General features: G+C 43.3%; 1 protein-coding gene across 3 annotated transcripts in view; it reads left to right on the top strand.

Moving 5' to 3' along the window:
* AIG1 (androgen induced 1) overlaps positions 1 to 27766 on the top strand; it is a 125336-nt gene that overhangs the window by 84073 nt on the left and 13497 nt on the right. For all 3 annotated transcript variants that reach the window (XM_075707209.1, XM_075707207.1, XM_075707206.1), the window contains one exon: positions 27342 to 27457. In XM_075707209.1, coding sequence (XP_075563324.1) covers positions 27342 to 27457 — 116 coding nt within the window. The remainder of the gene's footprint in view (positions 1 to 27341; positions 27458 to 27766) is intronic.

Raw genomic sequence — 27766 nt, 5'->3', positions numbered from 1 at the left:
TGCAGGTCCACAGAAGGTTATGGTAATTGCTTACATGGCCAAGCTGTTGCGTGTGGTCTTTCGACAAGCATGGCACGAGAGCTTCTATTCACTCTTTAGTGTATTAGAGCCAAAATTCTTGTTGACATGATCTGCTTGTCCTGTTGTGTGTTCCCGCAGAATTTAATTATCCTGCCCATTTGGGTGACTTAATTTTTCCTCCTTTTTTGTTCTTAAAGACTGGTCAAAATTTTAGTTCTGATGTGAAATATCTGGGGTTTATGATGATTGTGACCTGGTACTTCACAAAGAGAGTGATGTTATAAATAATGAATCACAAGGCTGCAGGTTAATACCACTGAGATGACCACAGTGCGACCAAATGTTCTACTTACCGTACATACGGAGCCACAAATCTATATTTGGATTTTTATAAATGCTCTTTCTAAAAAAATTCTAATAAAAACAAATCATCCCAAACATGGCTTGCCGGTACTTGTAAGTTAGGTTTTTCCTTACTTGTTTTCAATCACGCTGAAACATGCTCAAATGATCAGTGATCTCTTCCAACTTTTAAAACCAAAAATTAATTAGCTGTCTGTTTCAGGGACAGATAGTGATTCAGATTCAGGATGTTTCTTCTTCCTTGCTACTCTGATCATGCACACCTCGAAAGCTGCTAATAGTATTTTGTGTAGCTCTGTTTCATGTACGGTATCATGTCAACAATTTTCTGTTCGACATTGCTGGTAAGGACAAGTTTCCCGTGTATCTCCATTTCTCCATCCTGCTGTTGGCTCTTGCGGTGTCCTTCCCTTCTGTTCTCATTTCTTCCTTCCCATACACCTCCCTTCTCCCAAGTTCACAGCATGATTTCAGCCTAAAGCCTAGCCCAGAGCTCATGTGCAAGAGGACGTCCATAGGATCTTTGGATGCAGTTTGCAACCATGGGAAGTGCAATGACCGTGGTCCAGGTTGACAGAAAGAGTAAAGCTTCCCACTCAGTATTTCTCCCTACGAGCCAGCAAAGATTGCAAAGCAACTTCATGGCTACCATGGAAAGAAGGTCTCTGACATATGGTCGTAGCCCTAAAGGAGGCTAAAGGTGTAGACACAATGTCAAGAGTGTTTCCTGCAGCGTTTTCAGATGCCAAACAGGATTCTTTCCCAGCCAATCCAGGAAATTTAATGGGCAGTCCTAACATTGCCCACCCTTCCCTTTTCTGTTTCCACTGCTTACACAATTCAGATTTAAATAGGCACAGAGTGCGTCTTAGCAACTTGTTAAAAATGGAATTCCTCTTGCAATTCATTTTTTCCTTCCTACCACAAGCTCCATGGTGCCCATGCAGACACCTGTGTGCTGCTCCATGCCTCTGCCCCAATCCGCAAGGCTACAGCCTCTGCTCTGTGTTAGCAGCCTTGCTTCAGCTTGGCATATGCTGTATCTAACGCTTGGTGGTATTTATTAGTGTTCCCTTTACAATCAGTCTGTGTGAGAGCCCAGCAAAGAGGAAGGTAGCCACCCGCTTACGTTGATAGTTCTCCAGTGGCAAGCTTTCTCACCCTGTCGTCCCAGCTCTTCTCAGCCAGTTGCACCATATTTACGGCAAATTTGAAGCTCAGCCAAGCTGACAGTCAAAAGTTCCCCTCGATATAGCCTCCAACAGCAGGAGGCTCCCGATGGTGTTGTCATTCTCGTGCCTATTGCTCAGGTTTTTATTTTTTGCCCTAACGCATGGGATATGCTAAACACGAGATGAGGGAATGGGTGGTTCTTAGATATGCGTCATGAAATATAATACACATCTGAGTGCTGCAGATTTTGATTTTCCTTTACCAGGTTGTAGCAGCTGAAGCAGTGATCCCTACAGTGAAGTTGTGTCGTGGTTTCCAGTCCTCTTTCCTGTTTCAAACTGCTTGTGAATTCCTGAAACTTTTGCTATCTGAAGTAATCCAGGTTTTGTCTCTGCTTCACGGTCATCAAAATCAACCAAATTTTTTTTATTCCCTTTTCTCTTGAAAAATTGTTGAAGAGGGGAAAAATAAGAGTCCCTCCAAAGCAAATCAGGCAAGTTACAAAGTTCATTAGCTGTGCACACAAGTGGCTTCATTTTGGAAACTGAAACACAGCATGGCAACGGCCTTTGGTTGGATGTCTTGCGTGTCATTGGCACTGGCTCTGGCTTCGTTAGTCTCCCTGGCAAACATGTGGACTTGCGGATTGCTTTGCTGAAGTTAAAGGATTTACTCGTCTTTTGTAGACAGGTGAATATAGTCACTGTAGGAAAACTGCACGGTAGTCAAGAGCATAGCTCAGGGTTGCACAGGTTAAACTTTCTTAATCTTCAGTGGTTGTGTTTGGATATGTCTGTGAGCTCCATATGCTGTAGCTATACTCAGTATTAACTCATGTGTTGAGATGGGTGCGGGAATTAGCCCCCAGTCCTCAAGCTGCCAATGAAGTTGTTGTTCACATAGCTGCATCTCAGTCCTCAGCTACCTGGAGCCGAGTATGGATAGGGGCAGGGGCCTGGCCGGTTCCCTCAGCAGCTGAGGCTGACTTGTGGCAGCTTGAGTCTCCCACAAGGCATCCTAATACCACCGAGCAGCCCCTAATCCTCTCCTGGACGGGGACAGAGTGGGGACTGCTGGGGTCTGTGCAGAGCATCTCTATACCGGCAGAGTCCTTCGCATGGAGGGATCTGCAGCCCATGCATTATTGCTGGAGCGGAAGGACACAAAGGCAGCCCAGTAGCTCCGAGGATCTGGCTTCCAGACTTCAGTGGGTGTGGGGGAAGTCTGGGGGTCAAAGGCCCAGACCCAGGCATGCCTATTTGCTCTTCCTCTCGCTCATATCGGACTCTCATCTCCTTCCCACTTCCACAACAACTCCTGGATGTTTGGAGATTCAACTGCGCGTTGCCTGCCTGGCTGTCCGCTGCGAGGGCATGGGAGATGAGGTCATGTGGGAAAACGGGTCCGGTGGAGCCAAGAGGAATGTGGAATTTGGGCAGCAGCCAAATTAAGATTACTTTTATATGGCCGTCTGCACCTGTGTTTGTGGGGGCGGGGATATCTGAGGCTGTTGAACTGACTCAGCAGTTGCACACACAAAGGCTGGCAAGGTTTCTCCCCTCTCCTCGTCTGCTCAGTGTCTCTGCCAACACCCTATCATTCCCATCCAGGTGCAAGTAATCTGTATTGAGAAATCAGAAAAACTCATCCCAGGAGATGACGTGAGACTGATAGCGGAGGAACAACTGCTGAGGTACTCCGTCCAGAAAATACCATCTATTTGTGAAAAACATGCCTCTTAAAGCTCCATGTCCTGGAACTGGTATCTGGGGGGAATGGCAGACGCAGTTTTCCAAAAGCCCTGTCCTGCTTTCAACACAGGCCCATAAAAGGAGGGGTCTGCGGTAGTGAGAGGGATCTGCTGTCTCCACAGTGCCTGTGCTGACTTGTTTGTACTGCAGCCATCTCAGAAGGTCTTCCTTGAGTCTCAGTTGCAGCTTGGGCCTGTAATGCAAACAGAAAAGGAAATTGTTGGGGTTTTTATGCACCACCAGAAGTGTGCTTGGACCTCTGAAGACAAGAAGGCTGGATACATGTTCCAAGCAGCCTGTGCTCTTAAAACAAACAAGAAAAATAATGCATAGATGGATGTAGAAGACAATGGGCTATGGGCAAAATCAAAACCAGAAAAATGCGGTTTGGTGCATGTTTTTTAGAAAGATAGATTTTATGAGGAAAAATGCTTATAGTTAAATTTGCCTAACAAATTCCATTACTTCTAACTTCATCAAGGTAAAAAGTGTAGCTTGAAATTTTCCATGTGAGGAGTTACCTTCCTACCTGAGTTTTTCAGGAGGGAACTTCAGAAACCACGGATCAGCCATGTGTTGCTGGATCATCAGAACTCGTATCTTTTGACATCAGGAGTATTCCAACACCTTCATCCTTAGAACAAAGGGCTGAATTTTGGCAAAGAGACGGTGTTGTGTAGGGATATGTCTTTTGCTGGTCTTTCATTTTCAATATACTGAGATTTGGCTAGCCTGCAAGCTCCTCAAGTCCTTGGTTGTCCCAGACTCCGGGCAGGCTTGTTAGAAGTGGGCAACTGGTTCCATCAGTCCCACAGAGGTAACAGTACCCCAGCCTCGTAGTGAGGACCGAGTTGCACACGTACCCAGTCCTCAGAAGGACTGAACATGTTTCTGCCTGGAGCAGGTAGGACAACCATGACTTTTGATGGCATTGCTCTCCAGATAGCTGGGGATTTCTGTGATTGTACAGGAACTGCAAGTAGTGAATGTGTCTGTACAGGCATGCCTTTCAGTGATGTAGCTCAAGGTCTTGTATTAAGCAACATGGATTTCTCGTCTTTCCTTCTTTGTGAGGTGACCAATGGTAGTCTATTCTCCCTTTTTATCTCCACAGCCAGTTTTCCTGGTAGCATCTGAGAGTAGCAGAGATCAAATACATCTACAGAATTTAAAAATAAGATGCTTTTCTAAAAAAATTATTTGCATGTTTGTTGCAACATGTGGATTCAACTGATGTGATGTGTGCACAGGCAGTCAGGCTCATTGCCTGTGACAAATGAAATAGCACCATTCAAGTTACTGGCTCGAATTATTTCCTTGTGAACCTTGTGCAAAAGACAGCCCTTCCCAGGCAGGACTCAAATCATTTCATGCCTTTGTGGCATTGAGACATGCCAGAGTGTTGGTCCCATATTCCTTGGGAAAGCCGGGCTTAAGCATAGGACCCAAAATATAGGACTTTTAGAGGTGGACATGTGGCAATCTATGGCTTTTGAGTTGTTGCAGATCTAGCTCGTCTGCGTCCTTACCTTTTCCTTGGTGGCGCCCAGTGAGTGTGGGGGACAGGAAAGAAACAACCGCATGGAAGCAGGTGGACAAGAGCGCAGCACAGAGAGATCGTTGCGGGATGGATCTAGAGTCCCATGTGAGTTGTTTGGGGAGGTAAAGGCTGGCCAGGGGATCTGGGAACACAGCAAGGAAGAAAAGGGCAGCAGAGGGGGAAGTCTGTGACAGAAAGCCAAAAAGGAGGTGAGGGTTGAAGCCTGTGAACAGAATAATGACAAGATGAAAGGCAGAAGGAGTCAGGCTTAGGGTTTCTGGGCCTGTGGGTATTCCTGTAAATCCCAGGATTCAGCATTTCCTTCCTCAGCCTCAGCATTAGCAAATAACTGTGAATTGCAGTAGTAAAGTGTGCTTCTTCAGCTCTTCGTAGTAACTGGCCTTCTTCACCTCTGCTTTAGATAGCATGTGCACAACTGACACAGGGATGTCTAGGCCCCATGTGCCAATAGTGAGAAGCTGAGAGGTGGCTTTCATGCCTTCAGGGTACAGTGGACTAATAGGAGTTTGTTCAGCTGAAATAAAATTAGGAACTCAATTTGCTTCCAGCCAGCTTCAGGGAGAGGGTTCGTCTGAACTCAGACCAGCACTCCAAGCTGCTGGTGCCATTTCTCTTCAGATCAACTGCACTGAATTCTCTAAAAGCTGTAATTATTTTCTAATTCCCTGGTCAGCTTTTGGGGGACAGCGCAAGACTTTCAAAACTTCTCCCCTCCAGTCCTTCCAAAAAAAATTATATAGTGATCGAGATGAATGTAGGCGGCAATATTGCTTGTGCCTCTTGGTTTGCAGCATGGGAGGATTTTCCATATGTGTGGAATAGGCATCGCTAGCTCCTACACCCTTCTCTGCGTTACAGTAAACTAAGAAGGTAAATCAGGGACAGGCAGAAATTCAGAGAGCTATAACCAGCTTCCTAATGGCTCTGCTGTCTTTTGTGCGGACACCAACCTGACGTCGAAGCCAGTGAGCCATGTATTGCTCTTGCACTCTAGCTCTCTTCATTATGAGGTACTTGAAATAGTGCTAATAAACATACTTTTTTGGCCCCAAAATTGCCGAGTTCATGTTATCTGCCATGGGAATTCCACTATCTCCAGCGAGGTAGTTGTGTTACCCAGAGATGAACTGCCAGAGAGAAAATATCCAAGTAAACAAACATATGCTTAGTGACCTAATTAAGCAGAATGTTTATATTCCATTCAAGTATGAGACCATTTCAGTTTATTTCCTGCTCTGCATTTTAATTTTGCTGTCAGAAGTATAAACAACTGGCTGTGGAGTTCTTGTCTCTCAACAGCTGACCCCATCAGGCATCAAAAATACAACTAAGATGTGAGGTGTTAAGGAGTATCAGCAAACCTTGCACTTCAGAGGAAAGTGCAAATGAGAATTATTCCACTGATCTCATCTTAGTTCCCTGTATTATTTTTCCACATAATCTAGGAACTCAGTTAAGCAGCCTATACACTTACGAAAAGTTAAGTGTTTTTAATGAAGTTCATTAGTCAGTTCATTGCAATGTATAATAAAATAGTCACAATATAATGTTTTATCCTAATTTGTTGGGCAATATCAGAACAATGGGGCATAATGTTAATGGCATAGCAAAACTGTTTCTAGAGCAAAATTGTTTGAGGGCAGTTCCTGCCAGGGTGTAGGGTTGTCCTGCCAAACTCAGCACGGTCTCAGAAAAAAGGCTCTCCACATCTCTGCCAGTGGATGTGCAGAAGTGTGGGCATAAGTAGGCATGCACAGGAGTTCTGTGCACCGCTTAACTCAGGCTTCTACGTCCGTGAACTTAAATTCTTCCAAAAGCAAAATTCAAAAGTGAAGAGAGAAGAGCAGTGTGAAATTGATGGGAAAAGGCAGAATTTGCCAGTTAGGAGGATGAAGATGGAGAAGTTTGGTGCAGTGGGTTTATAATTAGTGCAATCTGACAAAGAAGAGGCATTTGCAGGATGTGTTGTGTCAGTTCTTTTTCTAGATGACATGTTGGTTATGTGCGGTAGCAGAGTGTAGTAAAATGGCATCTATTTATACATAAGTAAGTAAGGAAGCACACAGCTTTCAGAAAAGAACATGCATTTGGTCTAATACTGTTGTTGTGGGCCTGCTACTGAAAATTAACTGGTGTTTGAACTACCCCTCAGCTGGGGTAGTGCTGCAGGAGTGGGGCAGGCCGAATGGGCTTCACTGGATACGTTCCCGTTGGGTCTGAAGCCTGTTAATCAGCACTAGAAATTTCCATCAGTTATGAAGTTCAGCCATAAGTCAGTGATGTTATACGCTTTAGGACTTTGGGGACAGAGAGGGTATGTATGTACCTGTGCACAAATTCATATATATGAAACAGATTTCTTTATTTTGTCTACTGAATTTGCTATAAATCACTTGAATAGGATAGTAGGAAAGTGTGTCCTGTGCTGTAAATAACAGAGGAATATATTTGTAATCATCATAAAAAAGTACAGTTTCACTGAGATAAATCACTTCACTGAGTCCATCAGTTAACCAGTTAAACATGCATGAAGCCCTGTGAGCGGTTTATGGTCACTTTGAAATACGGTGGTATGTTTATTTATATCGATAGAAATACAGTAGCTTTTTAATAATATACAGGAATACAATTTTTATATATACGTTTGTGTTTATATACATATTTATGCATTTATAGTTTAATAAATAAACCAGGAATGCAACTGCCCATCGTGTTCAGCCCTGTATTTGCAGCCTTTCAATATGAGTAGGATCATCTGAGCCAAACGTGAGGAAGATTCTTCCTCTCTGACCCTGCTGCTTACACAGAAGAAAGCTCCAGGGATGGGGGAAGTCTTTTAAATTAATTCTTCAGGCTTCTCCCAGCCTAGATCTTTCCTCTTTTCATGTCCTCAGATGCTCCCAAGGACTTTGGGGGCTGTTTGAGCTCAGCTCGGAGCCGCCTGCCAGTCCCATTGGGTGCCATTTCCTCTTCAAAGAGCTATTCCTGCAGCTGCTCCCTTCTGCGCAGGGAGCGGAAGCCTTTGAATTGCTGCAGCTTCGCTGCACAGTCTGTTGGAACAGCTCGCATCAAAAAGGAGAGGAGGAGAAGTGCTTGTATCTGTTTAAATTAATTATAGAGGCTCCAGCAGAAATGTGAAGGCAAACAGAGAGAGGAGACCTGATTTGTGGGGTACTGCTTAGAAAATCGATTGCTAATCTGTGCATCGACTTTCTGCTCCCTGTGCAGAATGAAGCAGCCGTGCCAAAAATTCTTTTAACAGGAAATGTTCTCTGATGGGACAGACAGACAACGCGCGAGCAGCTCAATTACTGCAGTGCTGCTAGGGAGCACCACGGGAGGTTAAACCTTCAACTGCTTTAAAAATGGGAAGGTCCAAACCTATAAACAACATGAGGAATTTGCTTTAAAAATTATTCCTGAGACATCATAGCTTTACTTTCAGGCTGGGCAGTCTCTGAAGCTCCCCTGACGTACCTGAGGGACCTGTTTGGGCCTGCAGCAGCCCAGAAACGAGACACCGTAGAAGGTCCCCTTCTCTCTCAGGGTATTTCTTCCACCGTGCGGGAGGTGCCACACAGAGCGGTGGTCGTGTTCAGCAGTGCTCGCAGATGAGCTGTGGGGAAGAGGGTATCTTACCAGGTGAGCATGAGATAAGCTCCTCAGCCCCATGATGGGGACTGTGGGAGTTGTGCTGGAACATGCTGAAAACCAGAAGGATTGAAACAGGTTGAGGTTTTTTTTGGTCTGCGAGTCAGCTTTGTTGCTTCCCGGTGTGAGGGAAGGGAAGAGAAACCTTTCCCTACGTGAGGCGCCAGTCAGCCTGAAAGAGCATTAAACTGTTCTGACCATGAATACTGGAGAAAGCCGTAAATGCAGCAGAGTATTTGCAGCCTCCCCAGCAGCCCTGCAAGGCTGAGGCTGACAGCAAGTGCATGCAGTTCTGTACATCAAATGAGAGAGAGATTATGCAGCATCCACCTTGAGAAGAGTTTAAGCTACAGTGTCCTTGACTGTGTGGTGCCAGCATCCTTCATATGAAGTCACCAGAATCAATGAGCTTAGGTTCAAATGTCGTGCTAAAAAGTGGGTCCACCCTTAGCTGTAAGATTTATCAGAGGTTTTGCCTGAAAGGAACTGACTTACAGGAAGATGCCTGGTCTGCATGTCTGATTAGAGGAAAGAGGCAATATTTCCCCTTCTTTTTTTTGTTCCTTTGGCTTAGTCTTAGTCTGTGTATGTAGAGTATCCCGTGGAAAATAGCTTAGCAAGGGCAGTGCTGGTGCTTTTTTACATCTGCTGTCAGTAATACAGGCAGACTTTAAAAAGAGGTGGTTTGGGTTTAGTCGCTTCATGCACTCCTCAGCCATGGTTCACATCTGCTGTTGCTTTGGTTTAGGGTGCTTTGTGGACATGGTGCCAACAGCAGAAAGCGGTCTCAAATGTCAGATGCAGGATGGATCTTGTGGCATGAACTTCTTAGCTGGTATCTCCTCATTCATCGGTTGCCACTTGAAAGGATGACAGAGTCTTTTAGCCACAGGATCTCTAGTCCCTTTGTTCCAGCTTTGGGGCTTGAATTGCTGCTGGGTTTACATTCAGGGCAGAGCTGGATATGAGCAAATGCTGGAATAATGCTGTCTTCACATCTGAGGATCAGGAGAGAGAGGTTCAGTGAACCCCTAAGGTGTATATGCCACTTCAGGAAGAAGGACCCTGCGGGTGTTAATAAGTAGCTGATATTTAAGAGACCAAAGAGGGGTTCTGAGCTCCTCTCATTAGAAGGAGGCAGTGTTCAAGGTGCTGGGCTTGGATGCTTCTGGAGTTGCTGGCCATGGGTAAATTGCTGCTCTTTACAGGAGCAAAATTCAGCCTTGCAGAATTCTTCCGTGCTGTTGCTGAGCAGAGGGGGAACAGGTTAGTTTTGCGGCAATGATGGAGGTGGCTTTTCTCATAATTTAGCAGTCTTAATAGCATAGTCTGTCTGCAGTCTTCTCTGCCTGGTACATTTCGTTGGACTAAATCAGAGTGAATTTATAATCCTTTACTTTTGGAGGGGGTGGCGGGAAGGCAGATGACTACAGTACTTCTTACAGAATATTATTATAAAAGAAGTGTGAATTACCTCCTAGCCCTTCATGCTGTTGAAAATTTGATTTGAATGACATTTTCAAGGTGTTGTTTCTAAGACATTCAGCAATTGCCATTCATCCATGAATGGTTAGTGAGATGAATAACAAAAAATGGTTTAGGATTCAGAGGAGGAAGTGTTAAAAGATAACATTTGGCAAAAAGCACTGGTTATGCTAAATTCTCTTGTATATCTAAACTGCACCAAGGTTACCTAAGTGGTTTTCAGTAATCCAGTCATTGTGGAAAAGATTATTTGAGACACAGAAGTGGCAACATTTCCATTTGTATGTGGACTGTAAGAGCCGTCTGACTATATCAAATGCAATACGATATTATGGCAATATGGGTTTAAGGGAAATAAAACAGGCACTCCGTGCTGGCCATTCTTTAGTTAGGTAAAATATAGCAACATTGCTTCTGAGTTAACTCATCTTTTCAGCAAGCAAACGTCAGAATTCAAGCATGATGAGGAGAGGAGGGAAAGGAGAGTGAATCTTAGGGGACTTCATCTTTGGGTGGAAACCGTAAGAATAACTGACCTACCAGGAGACACATATTTACTGGGTGGCTGCATGTAGGCTTTAATAAAAAGTTACAGCAGATTTCTTTCTGAAAATAAATAAAGAGGTGGTGTGCCTCTAGAAACCAAAAAACCTTATCAGGATCTTAAGAAGATCCATATAGCTGTCATACATACATGCTTATGGCTAAATCAACAATGTCTGTTATTTTGCAGGTGCATGACATTTTAAGATTGCTGATATCTTACGTTTAAAATGGTAGGAGTTTTATATATACAAGATATACTAATGTATCTATGTATGGATGTTATTGAAGTACATTAATAAGGTACATAATTAAAGTGCATTGTGTAACTTGTGATAAATTTTAAAATTTTGTACTGATTAGCAGTTGGAAGGTATCAAAATCTGAACAGAATAATTAAAAGCTATTCAACAAAAAAATAAACCTTTGTCTTTAGCTGGACCCTTCTTTTTCATAATTGTTGTTTAAATCTGTTTTTTTAATCAAAACTTAAACTTCAGTGGTTTGGATTTTTACCATTATGGGTTTTCTTCCACCCATTTTATCCTTCTCTCCATGATTTTCCCTTTTTTATGTCAGCAAATGCAAACAAACAGGTGATATCCAGAGACTTTCCTCATGTTTCATTCTTTCTTAAAAAGAGGTTAAGAAGGAATGAAGAACTGAAACGGAAATGAGAAAATGCTGGAAAGCTGTATACCTTGTCTTTGAAATATACAGCTTGTATGTCACATGTTCAGCCTGTGTCAGCCTCCAGGCTAAGATACATACATCCTACGCAAATATCATTATCAGTATTGAGCTTTCATCTTACAGTTTGGATTCCCAAAACTTAAATTCTACCAAAGCAATCAGTAAAACAAATATTTTTCAGTTCCTTACAAGAAGGACTGTTTCCTTATGCTAAAGCAATAGGCTCCTAAGGAAATGCTGAGAGCACTTAATAAAAAATAGTCTTCTTCCACCTATCCTCTTCCGTAATGTCTGTTTACAGAGCATGCTTTGACTCATATGTTCTCCATCTGCTCTGTTATGTCTATCTGTATGCTTTTGCCTCGCACACGCCCGCTTGAGATGCAAGGTAAGTTGCCCATCTCTCAATGAGAAGTAAGCAGGGAGCATAAATAGTTTGTGCCATATTAATAGCAAGAACTGACACTTGTGATGTGCAATGCATTGTCTCTAGTGGCTTCTGCACTTTGCTTCCCCCCTTTATGTTCCCTGAGCTTTGGGTGCTCAGTTGGTTTGGGTTTTGCCACTGCTTCCTTTTTCTGGTTTTTTCTGTCCTTACAAGACTGGAAAATACTGCCTTTCATGGTGTTAAAAATACCAGTGATGTGGTTCATTTGCTTGAACTCCACATTTTAAACTTGAGCATCCTTAATCAAGAATGCCTTTTCTCCAAGTTCCATGAGCTATCCTCCCTGGACGACTTCATAGCTGCACTGTCTCTCAAAAGCCTGCCTCTCACTGTGGCTGTGAATGAAGTGGTAGCTTCTCTTGTGTCTGGTACTGGAATAGAGCATAAAGAAGAAAGACCGGACAGGACAGGGAATTTCTTCCCTACCAAAAGCCAGACAGGACATCCACTGATGAAGCCCTCATTAACACCCATCTTCACACTGTGCAGCATAAGTGGAGAGGGAATGGAGAACCAGAGCAGCATCCAGACAATCTGAGGCTGGAAGTAGAAAGGGAAAGAGGGATTTTATAGAGAAAAAAGACAAGTGAAAGGTAGGAAGGCAAAGAACACTTCAGGTGGTGATGGCTCAACCTGAATGAAGTCAGGGCTAGAGGTTTCCCTGCTCTCAATACAACCAAGGCACCAAAATGGTAGTTGAACTGATTTAGGAGTCCTCAGAGGGCAGAAAACATGGTATAATGTACTAAAGATTGTTGCCATATTACAATTAATCTAATTTTTGTTTCCCCACTTTCAGTTTGAAAGACTATTTAATACATCTGGAATTGATAAATGAATGAATAGACTGCCATTTGCAAATCCTCACCCAAAATGAAAGAATGTGGCTTCCTATTAAATGGGAGATGATTACTGTCCCAACATAGGCAGCAGCATTAGCAATGAGTCCAGCAGAATTAAGGAGCTTTCTTTATGCTTTGACAAATAGAGTGCTAATGTCCTTGATGAAAAATGACTTTTAGCAAGATCTTCCAAGTATTTTCTCCTATTTCAACTATATTTCAGTCCCACTAGATGCATCTGTTCTTCACAAAGTAATTCTAGTAGGCATTGGGACATTTTTTCAACATCATTGGTCAATTACTTTACCACCAGAGCTGGTCACATATTAAATTCAGACTACTTTTTAATGAAAAATGGCTTTTCAGATTGAATCAAATAAATACTTCAATTATTTTTTTAATCTTTCAGGGGAGATACTAGAATTGATTTTTTTCTTTCAAGATAAAAAAAAAGAAAGCCTAAATCCACACTGCTTTCATTTCTCAAAAAAAGATTTTTTTATCACCCCCCCCCCCCAAAAAAAAAAAAAAAAAAAAGCTGTAAACAGTGGATTTAATACCATATCTGCAATTCTTAACTCTCAGACAAGGATTTACTGGTTAGAGGAGCTGTTGGCCTCTCCCAGATGCAGAGTGAGAAGGCCTCTCCACTTTTTGGCCACAACAGTCCATCATCTGCAGAGTACACTGGGGGAGGTACAGTAGAGAGCTCCTTAATTCCTGCTTGGGCGAAGGAAGCAGTTGCAGGGTTATGCCCCCTGGTCACCAGCACCCAGCCGTGCAGTGGGGCTCAGCTGAGAAATCGCTCATGCCCCACTGCAGCTCATTCTCCCGAGCACAGAGGGAGAACCTTCTGCCTGGGGGAAGGAGCTTGTGTCTCAGCTACCAGTAGAGGAGAAGGATCAGTAGACAAGGTTTCCTGAAGGATCAAGGCACAGTTCTTAGTGCTGCCACTTACGTACTGTATGCAAATAATTTACAGTTTTGATAACTCAGTTCTCCTTTTCAAATACAGACAGTGCTTCCCTGCTTTACAGGAGTGCTAGGGGCTGGTTGGTGTTTGCTAGGTTCTCAGCTGTTATGTGGGAGAGATGGAGTGAGTATTTGTTTAGACAGCGGTTGTAGCATAGAGGTTTGTAGTATGACCATAGCCACCATGAGGTCATCCACTAATGTTGCTGGAGTCATTTCAGCCCCTTGATCCCATCTGAAGGCAGACTGGAGGAGGAGACCAAAGTGCAGTTTCTATTAGCTTCTTTAGACTTGTGGTTATTCCTGTGTTGTGACTTTTCCTGGGAAGGGGAGATTGGAAACAGTACAGGAACTCCTTCCCAAATATTATGGTGATGTTCCTGGCTCCCTAACCTACTACTGCATCCTTTCTGCTTCCCAAGGTATGCCTAGCTGAAGGCATGCCATGAATCCTTGAATCTTGACCATGTGAGTCACTGGGATGCATGCTGCTAAGCCTGGGCTCACATTGATGGAGGCTGTCTAAAGTTGCCCTGAAGCTGAAGTCCATTAGTTTTAAGCCCCCAGTTGCTCTCTGCTTTCACCAGCACAGAGGGGTCAGAACAAAAATAAATTTCACAGGCAACAGCCCAAGTATTCCTCTGGCCTTTTTGTGTTTCCTCTAGCATGTCTACATTGACATTTAGAGAGGCAGATGGGCTCACAGGTAATAAAAAGTTTTGAAATAATCTGCTTTGATTGGGTGCCTAAATTATTGGATTTTATCCACATGATTTTCTTCTTCCGCTGCCATGAATGTTTGAGGTCAGTACCTTCAAGCCCTTAAGTAGCTGTGGACTTCCCACCAGGACTCTTCTGACTTTGACCTCCTGACAGGGGAGCGGTGTGGTGACATGGGCTGAGCCCAGTTGAAGGCATCTCCAGCACCCGCATTCCAGTACAAAATCCATCACTGATTGCCTATCACCTTGGTTTAGACAAGATGCTTTTTCTTTCTTTGTGTGCATTTCTTCACTGATAAAGTGCTTTCATTTTTTTTCCCCCATCTCACAGAAATGTTGTAAGGGTTAACTGCAGTTTTTATCAAGCATACCAACAGTCAGAAGTTATTTTAATTATTAATAAGACTAATGATATACCACCATCACAAGGAATTATACTGTGGCAATCCCTGCTGATCCCATAGTGACTGTGGATTATCTAGGGTCTCTTAATGTACTTTTCATCCCAGTTTGCTAAGAAGTCTGGGGTTTTGGTTTCGTTTTGCTCTTTTTTTTTTTTGCAGTAAAATGGCAAAATGGTAACTGATATTCCTGAGATGAGAAAGCAGTGTCATGCACTGAAGAACGTACTCGAGATAATCTGTTTAAAGTTTAGGATTTATCTAAGGACCACAATATAGTTTCAAGTCTTTTTATAGTAGTTCCACTGCTCGTAGACATTTCATCAGTGCGCCAAGCTGCTTATGTTTTGATTTTGTTCAACAGTGAAGAGCATTAAGAAGTTGGTTATAGGGCTAAAGACGACTCCTAAACAAGATAGGCAAATAGGTCAAGTAATTAAAATACTAGTACCAGTCTACTACTAGGTACCTTCTGCAGAAATGCCAATACAAAGTTTAGTAACCCGTTAAGAATGCACTACAGCAGCAGCACCAGCAGAGGAGCAACGAGGGCTGGGCACAGTCTGGCATGGGGGTACATTATGTACCCTCTCTACCCAGCACTGCTGCCAGTCAAACGGGCCGGGTTCAATCGCTTAGGTATTCTTGCTGAAAATAACACTGGTACAAGACCCCGCCTAGAAGCTTGCAGAAGTGAATTACATACATGTAATTCATTACATACACTTCACTAAGCAGCCATGCTTAACTGCTTGCTAGCGGTGGCTCCACGGGATTAAAGCAAAGACAACCTTATTGGTGGGGGGAAAAAAATACCATGGCGAAGCCCGTGATGAATAAACCAACAGTATTTGGTAAGTCTCTTCTCCTTCTGCAGTGCTCTTAACTCAGTCCTCCTTCTCAGGCCTGGGAGAGTAGCCACCGTCCTTGCTGTCCCCCTCATGGGCTCCTCATACCTTCTTGTCCTGGCTTGGCGCAGACCCAAAGCTGAGCAAGTCTGTTTTTCAGCCAGCACAGCTGAGGTGGCTGCAGCTCCCGTTCTGGAGATGGAGGCCCTAACCAGCCCATCTCAGCTAACCTGCTCTTTTCAAGAGGTCTCCTTCTCTCGCCCAGCTTCCTGTGCCCACCTAGCCTGCCGTGCTGGCTCCCACACCTGCACTCTGGCCAGGTGCGCTTGGGGCGGTTCTCTGGTCTTTCCCTTAGCAACAAGGTTATCCTTATTGCCCCCTCCCAGTGGAGAATATCAGTGCTGTGGGGTTGGAGTGTTCTTAACTAAATGTGCATTTTCCCCTTCCCAACAGGTGCCATTCTCCAGTATAAGGCTTCTGTCAATCAGATAGTCTCAGGCAGCTTGGAATCACTGTTATCGCTCTTCAGTGACACATTTGTAGTGATCGTCCTTGTTTGTAAGGGTTTACTCTGCAATTCTTGCACTTGTAGTCACTCTGAGTATTTTAGTTGCAACAGAACAATGTTATAGCTGATATTATGAAATGTGTCTAGTGACTGGCCAGTCCGTTGCTATCTGAAAGGCATTTCCATAATCTTCCACCTCAGACACACGTTCACACACAATGGGATCATTAACAATGAGGAAACCACATGTAGAACTAGGGCCTTCCTGTCGTGTCTCTGTTCCGCAGCTACAAAACAGTGACAGTTACAGGGCTATTTAGAAAGTACTGAGAGTCTGAACAAGATAGACTTCTGAAGTACACAGGGTGGAAATGCTGCAGGTCAGGGTGGTTCAGCTCTCCTTTTCTGTTCTCACCCCGGAGAACCAAGGGGGTGGTATCAAAGTCCATGCACAAAATGCGGGAACTTTTTACAGACCCAACCTTGGCCAGGGAGGGGAGATGGAAGAAGAGGTACTGAGGACTGATGAGACTGGACATAAAGGCCAGTGGCTGTAACAGCCAGGCAATTAGGGACATAGGGTCATAGAATCACAGAGTCACTGGGGTGGGAAGGCAACCATGGAGATCATCCTGTCCAACCCCCCTGCTCAAGCAGGGTCAGCTAGAGCCAGTGGCCTAGGACAGTGTCCAGTCAGATTTTGAATATTGCCAAGGATGGAGACTCCACAACCTCTCTGAGCAACCACTTTCAGTGTTTGATCACCCTCACAGCTAAAAAAGATATTTCTTATGTTTAAAGAAAAAGTGTCATGAACTACTTGCATGTGTAGGTGACTTCAGTCCCAATACTGGCATCCATCCCCCAGCACAGAAGAAATCAGACCAGCTGAAGGATACATGGCAAAACTTTACAGATGACTGATTGTACAGCTTTATGAGCAGGTGCTGCAAAGGAAGTTCTGTTTTGAATCCCTGTGGCAATAGGGGAATACAGATAAATGTTCTAGTACCAGAAAAATGCATTATGATACTACAAGTATCACCAAACTGATGAATTTCTCAGACCACATTTAGCAGGGTCCCGGGAAGGAGACCGAGGGGTACCTCACATTAACTGCTTTGGACCTCAGCTGATGTCTGTTGCTGGGAAGCTGGAGCAGAAGTCCTTGAGGACTTCATTCCATGACAGGAGCTGCAACACCAGGCAGAGTGAGAAGGCTTCCTTCCCCAGGGTTCTCCAGAGTATGAGACGTGAGACCACTCATCCCATTGCAGCCCTCCTGCTCACCTACTGCTCTCCCAGGAACCACTGACCTTATGCATGTGACAGTTCTCCCTTTCTTGCTAGGAAAAATGCTACCATGTGGTAAGAAGAATTACATCTCATCTCCAGCTCTTCTTCCTTTTTAGCATCTGAAATAGAAAAGCCATGCAGGTCACGGATAGCTCAGTGAGATCAGCCTGGCTGGGGACAGAGCTGTTAGTGAGGGAAGCAGAGACAGGCATATCAAGGTTAACGTGGACTGAAAAAATCAGGCCAGACTCTGCAAGACAACCCAGAGAAGCCCATAGCTTTAATACTATAGGTATCACAGCTCCACTGCGACCTAATTGTCTTGGAGCCCTTTGATATCACATATGTTCAGCACTGCTGTCCTCTTGTGATGCTCATACATTGCCCATCACTGCAATCATCAAACAGTTATTTGACAGCAGGAAGTAGTAGGCTATTTCCCATTAAAACATTTATTGAGCTCTGCATTATCTGCATTAAAGCAAGATTACTTATTTTTGCAGAGTTCAAAGTCTAAAAAAGTAAGGAAATGTGAAAGATAAACTCTACAGCAGTGTTAACATCAGTTTTATTTACATCCTCTTATTTTACAGTATTCAGGAAATATGTACAGAAATGCATTTACAGATTGCGATATCCATGTCCACATTGTCTTGAGAAAAACAGGTAACTAGAAAGGTGTTCTGTGTAAGGGAAGCAGCTGAGTTTTGCTCTGAAAGAAAACATAATTTCTTATTTGCTGACATTTGACACTCTAACAGTATAATCTTGAGTTATATGATCTATAGTTTGTCTTCAGCTCTCATCACTTGGCAGGGGTAGTTCACAGAAGACACAAATGCCTTAGTTCAATCATGGATGAAGGCAAAACACCTGCCAGTCTCCAAATACGTTCCTCTTCCCCCACCCTTCTCCCCAAATGTGTACCTTTTCATGCTTGTCTAAACCACACTTTAGCCTTGCAGCATATTTGGATTTTAGAAAGATGTGAAGTTATCAGGATTCATACATATTTAAGAATAAGGGCAAACACTTTCTTGCATACTATACTGGTTAACACTGAGATCTTTCTCAGTCTAAGCATGTATACGCGTGATTTAATATGATTCCATTTGTAAAAAGTATGCCACCCTCTTGAGACCCTTGTATTTATCTGCTTTCAATTACATTTGGAGTATTCAGAAAGTCTCCTATACTAATCCCATCCAAGTTGGAAGCCACATAGCTCATGCATGAGACTGTCAAACATGAGTAGTTGCAGATGTCAGTGCACCAGTGGCAGGGATCCAGGAAGATAGATCAAGGCTTAGTCACTGAAAAATACACGCCAGCACATCTCAGATACATAGCATTGTAGCACCTCATGAGGAAAACGTGTCGTGACAGGAAATCAATAACCTCATGGAGGCGATCTGTTTTTGAAATATTCTTGATTAATTATGCCAGGGCGTGTTTGGCAACTTTACCTAATCCAGCATTAACCTAATGCTTTTTGCATGAAGCACTATTGTAACTAGTCTCATAAGTCAAATCTGATAGTTCAAGTCAGGTTTTAAAGGGTCAGGTTATAGATTTTGTAATGTCTTTGTGTCTGACATTGCTGCCTTTACTATGGAGTGTAGGGTTTTACTATCAATCAAAATAACAATTGTTTTAACATGAACAATAGCATTTAGAACTAATTGCGTTTGAAGCAGAGTGATTCTCCCAAATAAAGTATGTCATATAGTGGGTAAAACAAGTAGGGAATGTCAGTGTGTTTTCGTGACAGAAGACCTTAGTTCAGGATGTTCCCCAGGCTTGTTTGCTTACATGCCTTCTTTGCAGAGGAGAAGCAGCTCTAGGAGACACACAAACAGGGCTGCACCTCCGTCTTTCTTCCCCTGCCTTCCTGCCCAAACTCATTTTCCTCCTCAACAAGTTTTCCAACCATACCTGCTGCCCCATCTGCCCCTCAACAAATGCAGGACCCCAGCCCATGCCTCTGGCCTTCCCTGTGCCCCCACCACATACCCTCTCTTCCCTGCACCCCAGCACATGCTAGTGCCTTACCCACTGAAAGCACATCACTCCTGGTCTTACTAATCTTGTGGTACCTCTAGACCCTGCCTTAGCCTGGCTTCTGCATCCTGAGCACAGAGTGTGAGACCAGCAGTGGTTTTCTCCTGCAGCAGGTGCTATCAGCAAAGCTGAGTGCAGAGCTGAGAGCTGCTTTGGTGCCCGGCCACGACTTACTACCGGTCATCAGGTCACTCGGCAGCAGCTGCTGCCGCACAGCTTAGCCCTGCGCCGCTGCACAGGCTGGAGGAATGTGGAGCTGGTGCTAGTGCAGTGCTTTGGCCAGGGGCACGTGCACCATTGCTTGAAAAGCTCTTCCCTCATACACCTCTGCCTCGCAGTGGAGGACGCATATTTAGAAGACACATCATGCAAAACTGGTTACAGACAGATCACTGGGTGCAGTAATGAGACCATGCTCACGTTATTCTGCTACTGCTTTCTGTGATATGAGAACAAAAAAGCTTAGGAGGTTACGTCCGCTAGAGTTATTTATTAAAGGAATTTGCATGTATAATATAAAGAAATAAATAAAGATAATGACAATGTCTTCTGAGATAAACTATTTGAACCAGTTGCAGCTAGTTGCAGTCACCATGTCATAGACCAAAGTCTGACCTTTGGCTACCTCACCTGCACAACACCCAATAAATCCAGCTCCTCAGTAACCACTTCCAAGATTTTAAATTTCCAAATAGCATCAAAGAGCCACCATTTGAAAAAGAAACTGCCAAATAATGGTTTCTTGATTTTCCCAAATGTGGAATTTCTTTGCCCAAATTACACTGGCCCAAAGCCCAGGACAAGCAATGTTCAGTCCTGGACCAGTGACAGATTCAGAGTCCAATGTCTTCAGGTTAGAAAGAGGATACTTCAGGTTAGAAAGAGGCTATCATGAAGCCAAAAATACCCTTCTATGAAAGCATTAGTGCTAGCCCTGGGGGATTGCCAGGAATTAGAATTTAACATGGCACATTTTATGTACAGATAAACTTTTCAAGTCAGTTAAAGAGATTTAGAAAACATACTGATACAAATTATTTTCTCCTTTTGAGGTCTGTGCAATTAGACTCATGATATGGAAGGAGCTGACTTTTCAAGGAGAGGAATGCTGTTTTCCATATGAGTAAAATTGTTTTAAACCATTGCTAAAATACATCTACAAGCTTCTTTAGTGATTTTTGTGCTAGGAATACATGAGGCTTAATGATTTTACTAGCACTTTTTCAGCATGACCTGCATAAACAGTCATCATTCATTCATGCAAATTAAATCTCAGTGATACATATAAGAGTGTGTGTGTGTGTGTGTAAACATTGATTTTAAGGATAATTGTATGAGACAAGAATATATTTATTTGCCTAGATAAACCTTTTTGCAAATAGTAGTTTAAGAAATTCTAGGGCAAGTGGTTTAACTGGTAAGAGGCAAATAAGCTGAACAAAATGCATAGAAAAATTACTTTGCATAACATTGTGATTAATGAGTGATCCTTGCACAGGACGTATGTGTGTGTATGTTACACATTGTCAGTGGCATGTTTTTTCTAAGGATTTTGTGGCAAAAATAAGGACTTGAGGTTGAAAGTAAATTGAGGTTCGCAGGGTTTGCTCAGCTGTGGCTGAGTGCACAGAACCTGGCCTTTGTTATATTTTAAAAGTCTCCTAACAGTAGTTCAGTGCACACGGTCGGGAGCTGACCAGGGAGTTTGGGCACGACACAGAAGGAACAGAAAGCCTAGCTAAGGGATCCCAGCAAAAGGAGAGAGATGACATGTGACATTGCACTTTGTATGTGTTTAATGATACCTGGATACATGGCATGCATTAAAAGTAGTTATATTGAATTATACAGAGTTAAAGAAAATTAAACATGTAGCAGTGCTGTTCCGTTTGGCTGCATGGCACTGGTTTTGCACAGTTTTGCTATACCAGATGTGCCATGTCCTGTCCCATCCCATCCCTGCCATCATCTTGTTTCAAGTCCAAGTGACCAAGATTTTGATGTGTTAAGGCATTACCTGTGCCTGCTAAAAATACTGATGGATGTGAAGGGAAAGCCTGTGGTGACTGAAAGGGGCCAAGACAGAAGCAAGGATGTGTCGCCCTGGGAGCTGCTGAGTTGGGGCCAGGAGGGCACAGAGGGGTCACTTGGGCTGATAGGATGGGAGCTGCAAGGAAGCAGCTTGAAGCAGCAGGAGCTGAGATGGGAGAGAGATCAACAGCTCAGAGGGAGGCAATTGAAGAAGCCTCCAAAAGCAGAGGGGAACCAGGACAGAGGGTCGATCAAGGTAACAACTGAGAGATACTGAAAGGGCCAAGATGTCTCAGAGCTATAAACTTGAATGAGTAGCTTGGCTTTCATACCAAATTTTTGTTACTTCTCTATACGTGCTTGCTCATCTTAGGCTGACACCCAGAAATGGAACTGAGGAATACAATGTGGTTCTCTGTTCCTCCATAGTTACCCTATGTAACCTTGAGTGAGGCATGCCATCTCCATCTTACCCTCCTGCAAAATGGGGATAGGATATCCTGCCCCTACAGATCAGGGCTGCTGTGAGGCTATGTTTAGTAATGCTTTTGAGGTGTTGAAGTGCTTCAGTGATTGGCACTGTGGAAATTCTATAGATAAACACCTATATATAACCTCCCTGACACTAGTACAGTCATAGGGGTGAGATCAGATTGACACTGCTATTTCAATATATATAGTATGTACTGCATGTGTCAGAAACAAGAACAAACCTGTCAACATTAGGTATGCATGGAGAAAATGATACAATTCCTGTTAAGTCAGATATGCCATGTCTACTGTATTTATCTACAGAAAAGAGGAAAAGATGGGGTAACACTAAAGAAGAAGCGTTAATTTTCTTTTCAAAGAACTCTACACTCTTATATTGATTGAAAATGGTTATCTCTGGCTCTTGTGTGTTTTGTGGCATTATAGGGTATTGGTCTTTGTTTAGATCATACAATACTTCTTCCTCCCTCCACCCTACAATAACAATTAACGAGCCGTCTGTGGCTGCCTTGGAGTGCATCCTGTGCATCAGCGTGTCTCAGTTAATAGTCATAATTTCTCATTTGTAAGAGGAAAAGTGCTACCAGCGCTTTCAGTCTCAGAAGGGCTCAGGCTCACTCAAGGATTCCAATTTATTATGTATCCAGCTCTGATATCCTGCTGCTCTCTTTATGGATTAGGCTGCCTTGGTGGAAGGTATCATCCTTCAGATGACACGTAAATACTCTCTTGCCAGCTGTTCCTTTCTCAGAAGTTTCTCAACAAGTAAATCATAATCATGCCCTTGTTTTACTAGTTTCTGATCTGGTTCTCCACGTTATTCTGCCAGGAGCATGTGGAAAATGCAGCTTTATTACTGCTATTACCTTTTGAAATGCTTTAACATTCCCTTTAAAACACAGTTAAGGGAGGAGAAAAGGCCAAGCAAGGTATTGATGAAAACAGTGTTAAAAAAAGCAGCACTTACTGGTTGGAAGATAAAATATATAATCAGGCTTTCAAGAATGAGCACTTAATTTGCCCAAAGATTATTACAGAACTCATTCTTAATGTACCTGATTTGCATAAAATCTTTTTTTTTCCAACTACCTGTTGCAGCACACACCTAAAATGGGGGAGCACAGTCCTCCATCAAATCTCAATTTGTCAAGCCAACATTACCGATGTGCTGCCTATTTGTAATGTGATTTTCCAGTCTCAAATGCCATTAGGCACATACATAGCATGTGGGAGGTTGTGCGTATTTTAAAAATATCTTTTAAAGAGTCATTAATGAGCAGTTTCTCTCAGGAAGCAATGGCAGTGGTTCTAGGAATTAATCCACCTGCAGGTCTCGGGGTGGCTTTTTTGCAGTGTGTGCTAATTCAGCTTCACTCAGAGGTTGCTTCTTTGGAGTCAGTCTCCCGAGTGTTTTCTGGATCAAATTCTCCATATGATAACCTTCCTGCAGATTCCACCCGAGCGCCGCACATCAGGCTGCTTTCTCTGTGGTTTTATGCGTCATTGCCAGCAGTCGAAGATTCGGCAAGCCGAATTTCTTCCCCCTTGTAGATGATAGGACCTCAGGAAGCAGTGCTGTGTGGCGGACACAAAATGGGGAGAAAATAGCAGCTTGCTGCTCTGCAGAGGCCAGCACTTGCTAGCAGACCTAGCAAGCACAAAGATCTCTCAGAGCTCCCTTCCCTGCTGCAGGGACAGGCAGTGACGGGGCACGAGGGGTCTGAGCAGGGCAATGCTGCGGCCAGGTAATGGGGGCTTACGGCCACACTTCAACTCACAAGGCAGTCTTGGATCCTTCAGAGAGGTGTTAAAAATGGGTCTGAGGGTCACTGCCTTGGCACTCCGGAGAAAAAGGGATTTGTGGCTGCAGAGGGCACCTTGGCAGGTAGCACCACAGTCATGGCGGGAGAAGCTGACAGGGTACATTTCTTGCAAGTAGATATAGTTACTGAGCCCAGGCTAAGAGCTCCTGCTAACAATAGGGTTCGTTAGCTCCCTCGCTGCTGCCCTGGCAGGGCTGGGGGCTATGCCCTACCCCAAACCTGCAGTCACCGCAGGGTGCACGTGCAGTGAAGGTCGCCTTTCCGGCTGCTGGAGAGGGTGCTCCCTGACATCCCCACAGCATTGCTCAGCTCAAGTCTCTAGTGTCAGCACAGTCATGCAGGCAAAACTGTCTCACAGGAGCAGCTGGTCTCAGTGGGAGCAGAGTAAGCTGTCCAGGTAAAAATGCAGTTTTGCTTGTAAACAGTCCATAATAAAAGTGCCTTATCAATATAGCATTGGTTACTAGTGCTAGCATAGTTTACTACTATTACAATGCTATACTAGTCATTATACTCCAATTATAAATTTGCCCTTTTCTTAAAGACTTTAAATGGTGTAAAATAGCAACTACGGGAAAGCTGTTGCAGCAGCTAATCATCCTCACCATTTAAACCTCCTTGTTATTTGAACTTCCTCATCCCTTAATCTTCTCTCAGGTAAGGCCCTGGAGATACTTTGACAAACAAGGTGAGAACTGTTGTGCTGTCCTCCAGCCTGCCAGTAAGTAAAAGGGATCAGTCCCAGAGATACCAGTTGGGCATCTTTGATTGGCACCATGTGATCTTTAACAAGCAGGTCAAGGAAGCATCAATGTTATTTTCTCTCTAAGCCTCAGATTTCCATTGGCCCAAGTTTATTCAGAAATCAGGTGGCAAAAACATTAGAGGGTATGAAATTTCTGGCCTCCTGCAGCTTTCCCAGCCCTGATGGATCCCACTCCAAGCACATTTGACCCCTGCTCATCATCACTAGGCTTCAGTCCACGTGCCAGTCTGATTCAAATCTGGTATTTATAGCTCCAAAGTTTTAATTGGCACTGTTTGACAGAAGGTATCCCTGCCTACAAAATTTCATGTTTTTTAAATTAAGGTTTTTGGAGGGGCTGAAATGTAGGAAAGAGAAATTTTATCTTGGTTGTAGTTTGGGTAAAGCATCTGAAACAATTTTTTAGAGTGGCAGTTTCACTAGAACATTTTAAACCAATGTTCATACTCTGCATTTGTAAAACTGCAGTGTTTGCAGTTAGCATCAACATTTGCTGTAACAGACAAAGATTAAACATACACATCTCTGATTTTCTCCTTACTCTTTTAATCGCACTGTACTTTTGACAGGATTTTGTACATAAACTCTTTAATGATACAGGTCATTATCCTCTTCCTCCCCTCCCCTTGCTTTTAGAAAAGAGCAGAAGGGAGAATTTAGGAAAATAATGACCTATTTTATTATATAACCACAGGAATTGGGAGGAGGGAAAGGAGAAAAGGACTCTAGATTAAGGGTTGATTGCTGAAATTATTTTAACTACTTTTTAATTGGCAAGCTGTTGAGTTGTTATCATCAATGAAGCAATGAAGAGTGCATCAACAAGCAATATCTAAAGCAGTAAACATTTCAATTGAGAAACAGAACTCACAAGCTCTGTAACCGTCATCCATATAGTGAATAGTTAAGACAGAGTGACTGGATCACCAGAGTACATCATTCAAGAAATATCAAGGGTGGGGTTTGGAGTCAAAAGTCTTTGTTGTCTTCCGTTTTTTCTTCTGAAGAGGTTATGGAGGCAGGGCAGGAGACATTTGCACAGCCTTCAGCTACCCTGCTTTGGGGGCTGTGCAGAGTGAGGTACTGATCTCTTGTCTGAAGACCTTTTCCATACAGGTGTAAGACATACAGGTGAATCTCCAGGGTTTGCTTTGCTGTCAGTCCCTGTTAATGGACTCTAAAGGTCCTGCACAGTTTATAGAACTCTCATCTACTAGTGGGCACCTCTGTTGCAGACCACATGTAAAACGTCTTTGCATTCCCTTGATGCCGATTTATACTGTTTAAAGGGATGGGGGCGGAACAAATTGTTAAAAGATGAAGAAATTGAAAGCTCCCCTAACTGCTGTATTATCCACCTGACATTCTCCAAATGCTAGTCATTAATTACTAATGCCTTGAAAATCAGAGCAGTTATCCAATTCATATTACATTACATCTCTGAGCCAGAGCATTTCCATTATGCTATCATTTCCCATTCAAACAATTCTTCCTTCTCCGCAGTTGTTAAAGGCTCAGCCCCTGCTCTGGTTCCTCTCATTTGGACCTCTTATCCACACAAGGATAGTTCTACTCCATGTCTGTCCTGCCTTCATGTTGGTGAAAATTGTGTGGGTTTACAGCATAATTACTACAAAACTGACAAATCTGGCCCTCCAGCTCCCCCCAAAACTACATGTGTGCATCCAATGGCAGAACGTGGCCAGTGTAAGCCATAACCTTCTTTTCCAGTTGTTGATCAAATGCTTGGGGAAGGATTGAACCTGATTTAGGGCTTAGGCTGCCCTTGCAATTCTTGCGCCTGCAGACCTCCCTGTGGACTGGGCAGGAGAGTTCATGCTCACAGTCACACCAAGCCCCAGGGCCAAGTTCTCAACCGTAGTAATTCCCTTTAGACACCAGCGATAACTTGTCGCCATGGTGGCAAAGCAGGGTATGTTTCTGGAGTCACCAATAATGCTGGTTCTAGGTGATCTGTGTATTGAGAAATGATGGGGTTTATTTCCTGGCATGTTTGTGCTTTGCTTATGTATATTTTCATGCCCACCAGCACTCTGAAATCTAGACATCAAGTGTTGGGGGCAGGCTAGATGCAGTTTTTCATGCTGCTGACATTAATTGGGTGAACAGACCTTCTCAGAAGGGGCAGTGTAGGAAATGTATATGGAAAAATGACAAAATAAGGACTTTCACAGCTAAATAAAGACAAGTGGATGAAAATGGGTTTTACAGCTTTGGCTTTCATATGTTTCATTTGGGAATCTAAAACCATTTTGCACAACAACTAACAAATTAAGATTCACAACACCTTTCCAAAGAAGATAATTGCTCCTGTCTTACAGATGGAGGAACAGAGGTATTGAGGCTATCATTTGAAAATATGTCCCCTGTTTTCAAGTCCCCAGATTGAGAAAAATTTAAACCTAATTCTCGGAAGCGTTAAATACCTCCATTTATATTCATTCATTTGGCATTGTTTGTGCCTAGAGTCTCGGAAAATCAGATGCATTGCCTCCTAACTTGAATGGTCAAAAAAACTTTGTGATGTGGCAAAGATTGCAAGGCCAAACTGGGGCTGGGGCCTATGCCCCTCATGCCACATCCCATTTTTACTCACTGAGTATCCGCCTTGCATTCCTGGCCAAAAGGAAAAGCACGTTCTGCTCACTCAGTTTTCCTCTGCTCTCTCAAACAATTGGACGTTATAGCAACAATATTGTTTGGGTTATTGATTGACTTCCTAGAGTCATTTTACCTTGTCTTTCTTAGACCATCAAGAAATTGTCTTCACGTTTTTGTTATTCAGTTTCTTGTTGTAGAACTGTCATGGAAATGCAGTGAGAATCATTTGTATCACCTGGTTTTCCCCTGTTGTTTTGGTTTTTTTCAGCATACAACAGTTTTGCCCTTTGTATTAATCGAGATGAGAACAACACATCATCAGTATCCCAGCAGGAGCTGTGGACTGGCTGCAGTGTGCACCTTCGCTGTTGGCTATATTTTATGGTAAGGGCTGTACATGCCGTGTTTTCATATTGTATTGGGGGGGTTGTACTGCTAAATTTGGGCACATATTTCATTATGGATATAATCGCTAACAGATTCATGCTGCATGCCTCGTTTGGTCCAAGACCTGGGCTTTGTCTGGTTTCCCCAGATGCTTATATTTTTAGAAAGTATATGCCAAACCTCACACAACAGGAATTTGTTGAACAATCCCATGTAAGCAGTGGTCTTTCCAAGGGTACATTTTTCAACCTTTTTCAAGCTAAATGTTTTTCTTGGACCTTAGTTTTATAGCTTAGGGTTTTTGTT

The sequence above is a fragment of the Pelecanus crispus genome, chromosome 3 (genome assembly GCF_030463565.1).
Source record: "Pelecanus crispus isolate bPelCri1 chromosome 3, bPelCri1.pri, whole genome shotgun sequence".
Lineage (NCBI taxonomy): Eukaryota > Metazoa > Chordata > Aves > Pelecaniformes > Pelecanidae > Pelecanus > Pelecanus crispus.
This window is presented reverse-complemented; position numbering and strand designations above follow the sequence as displayed.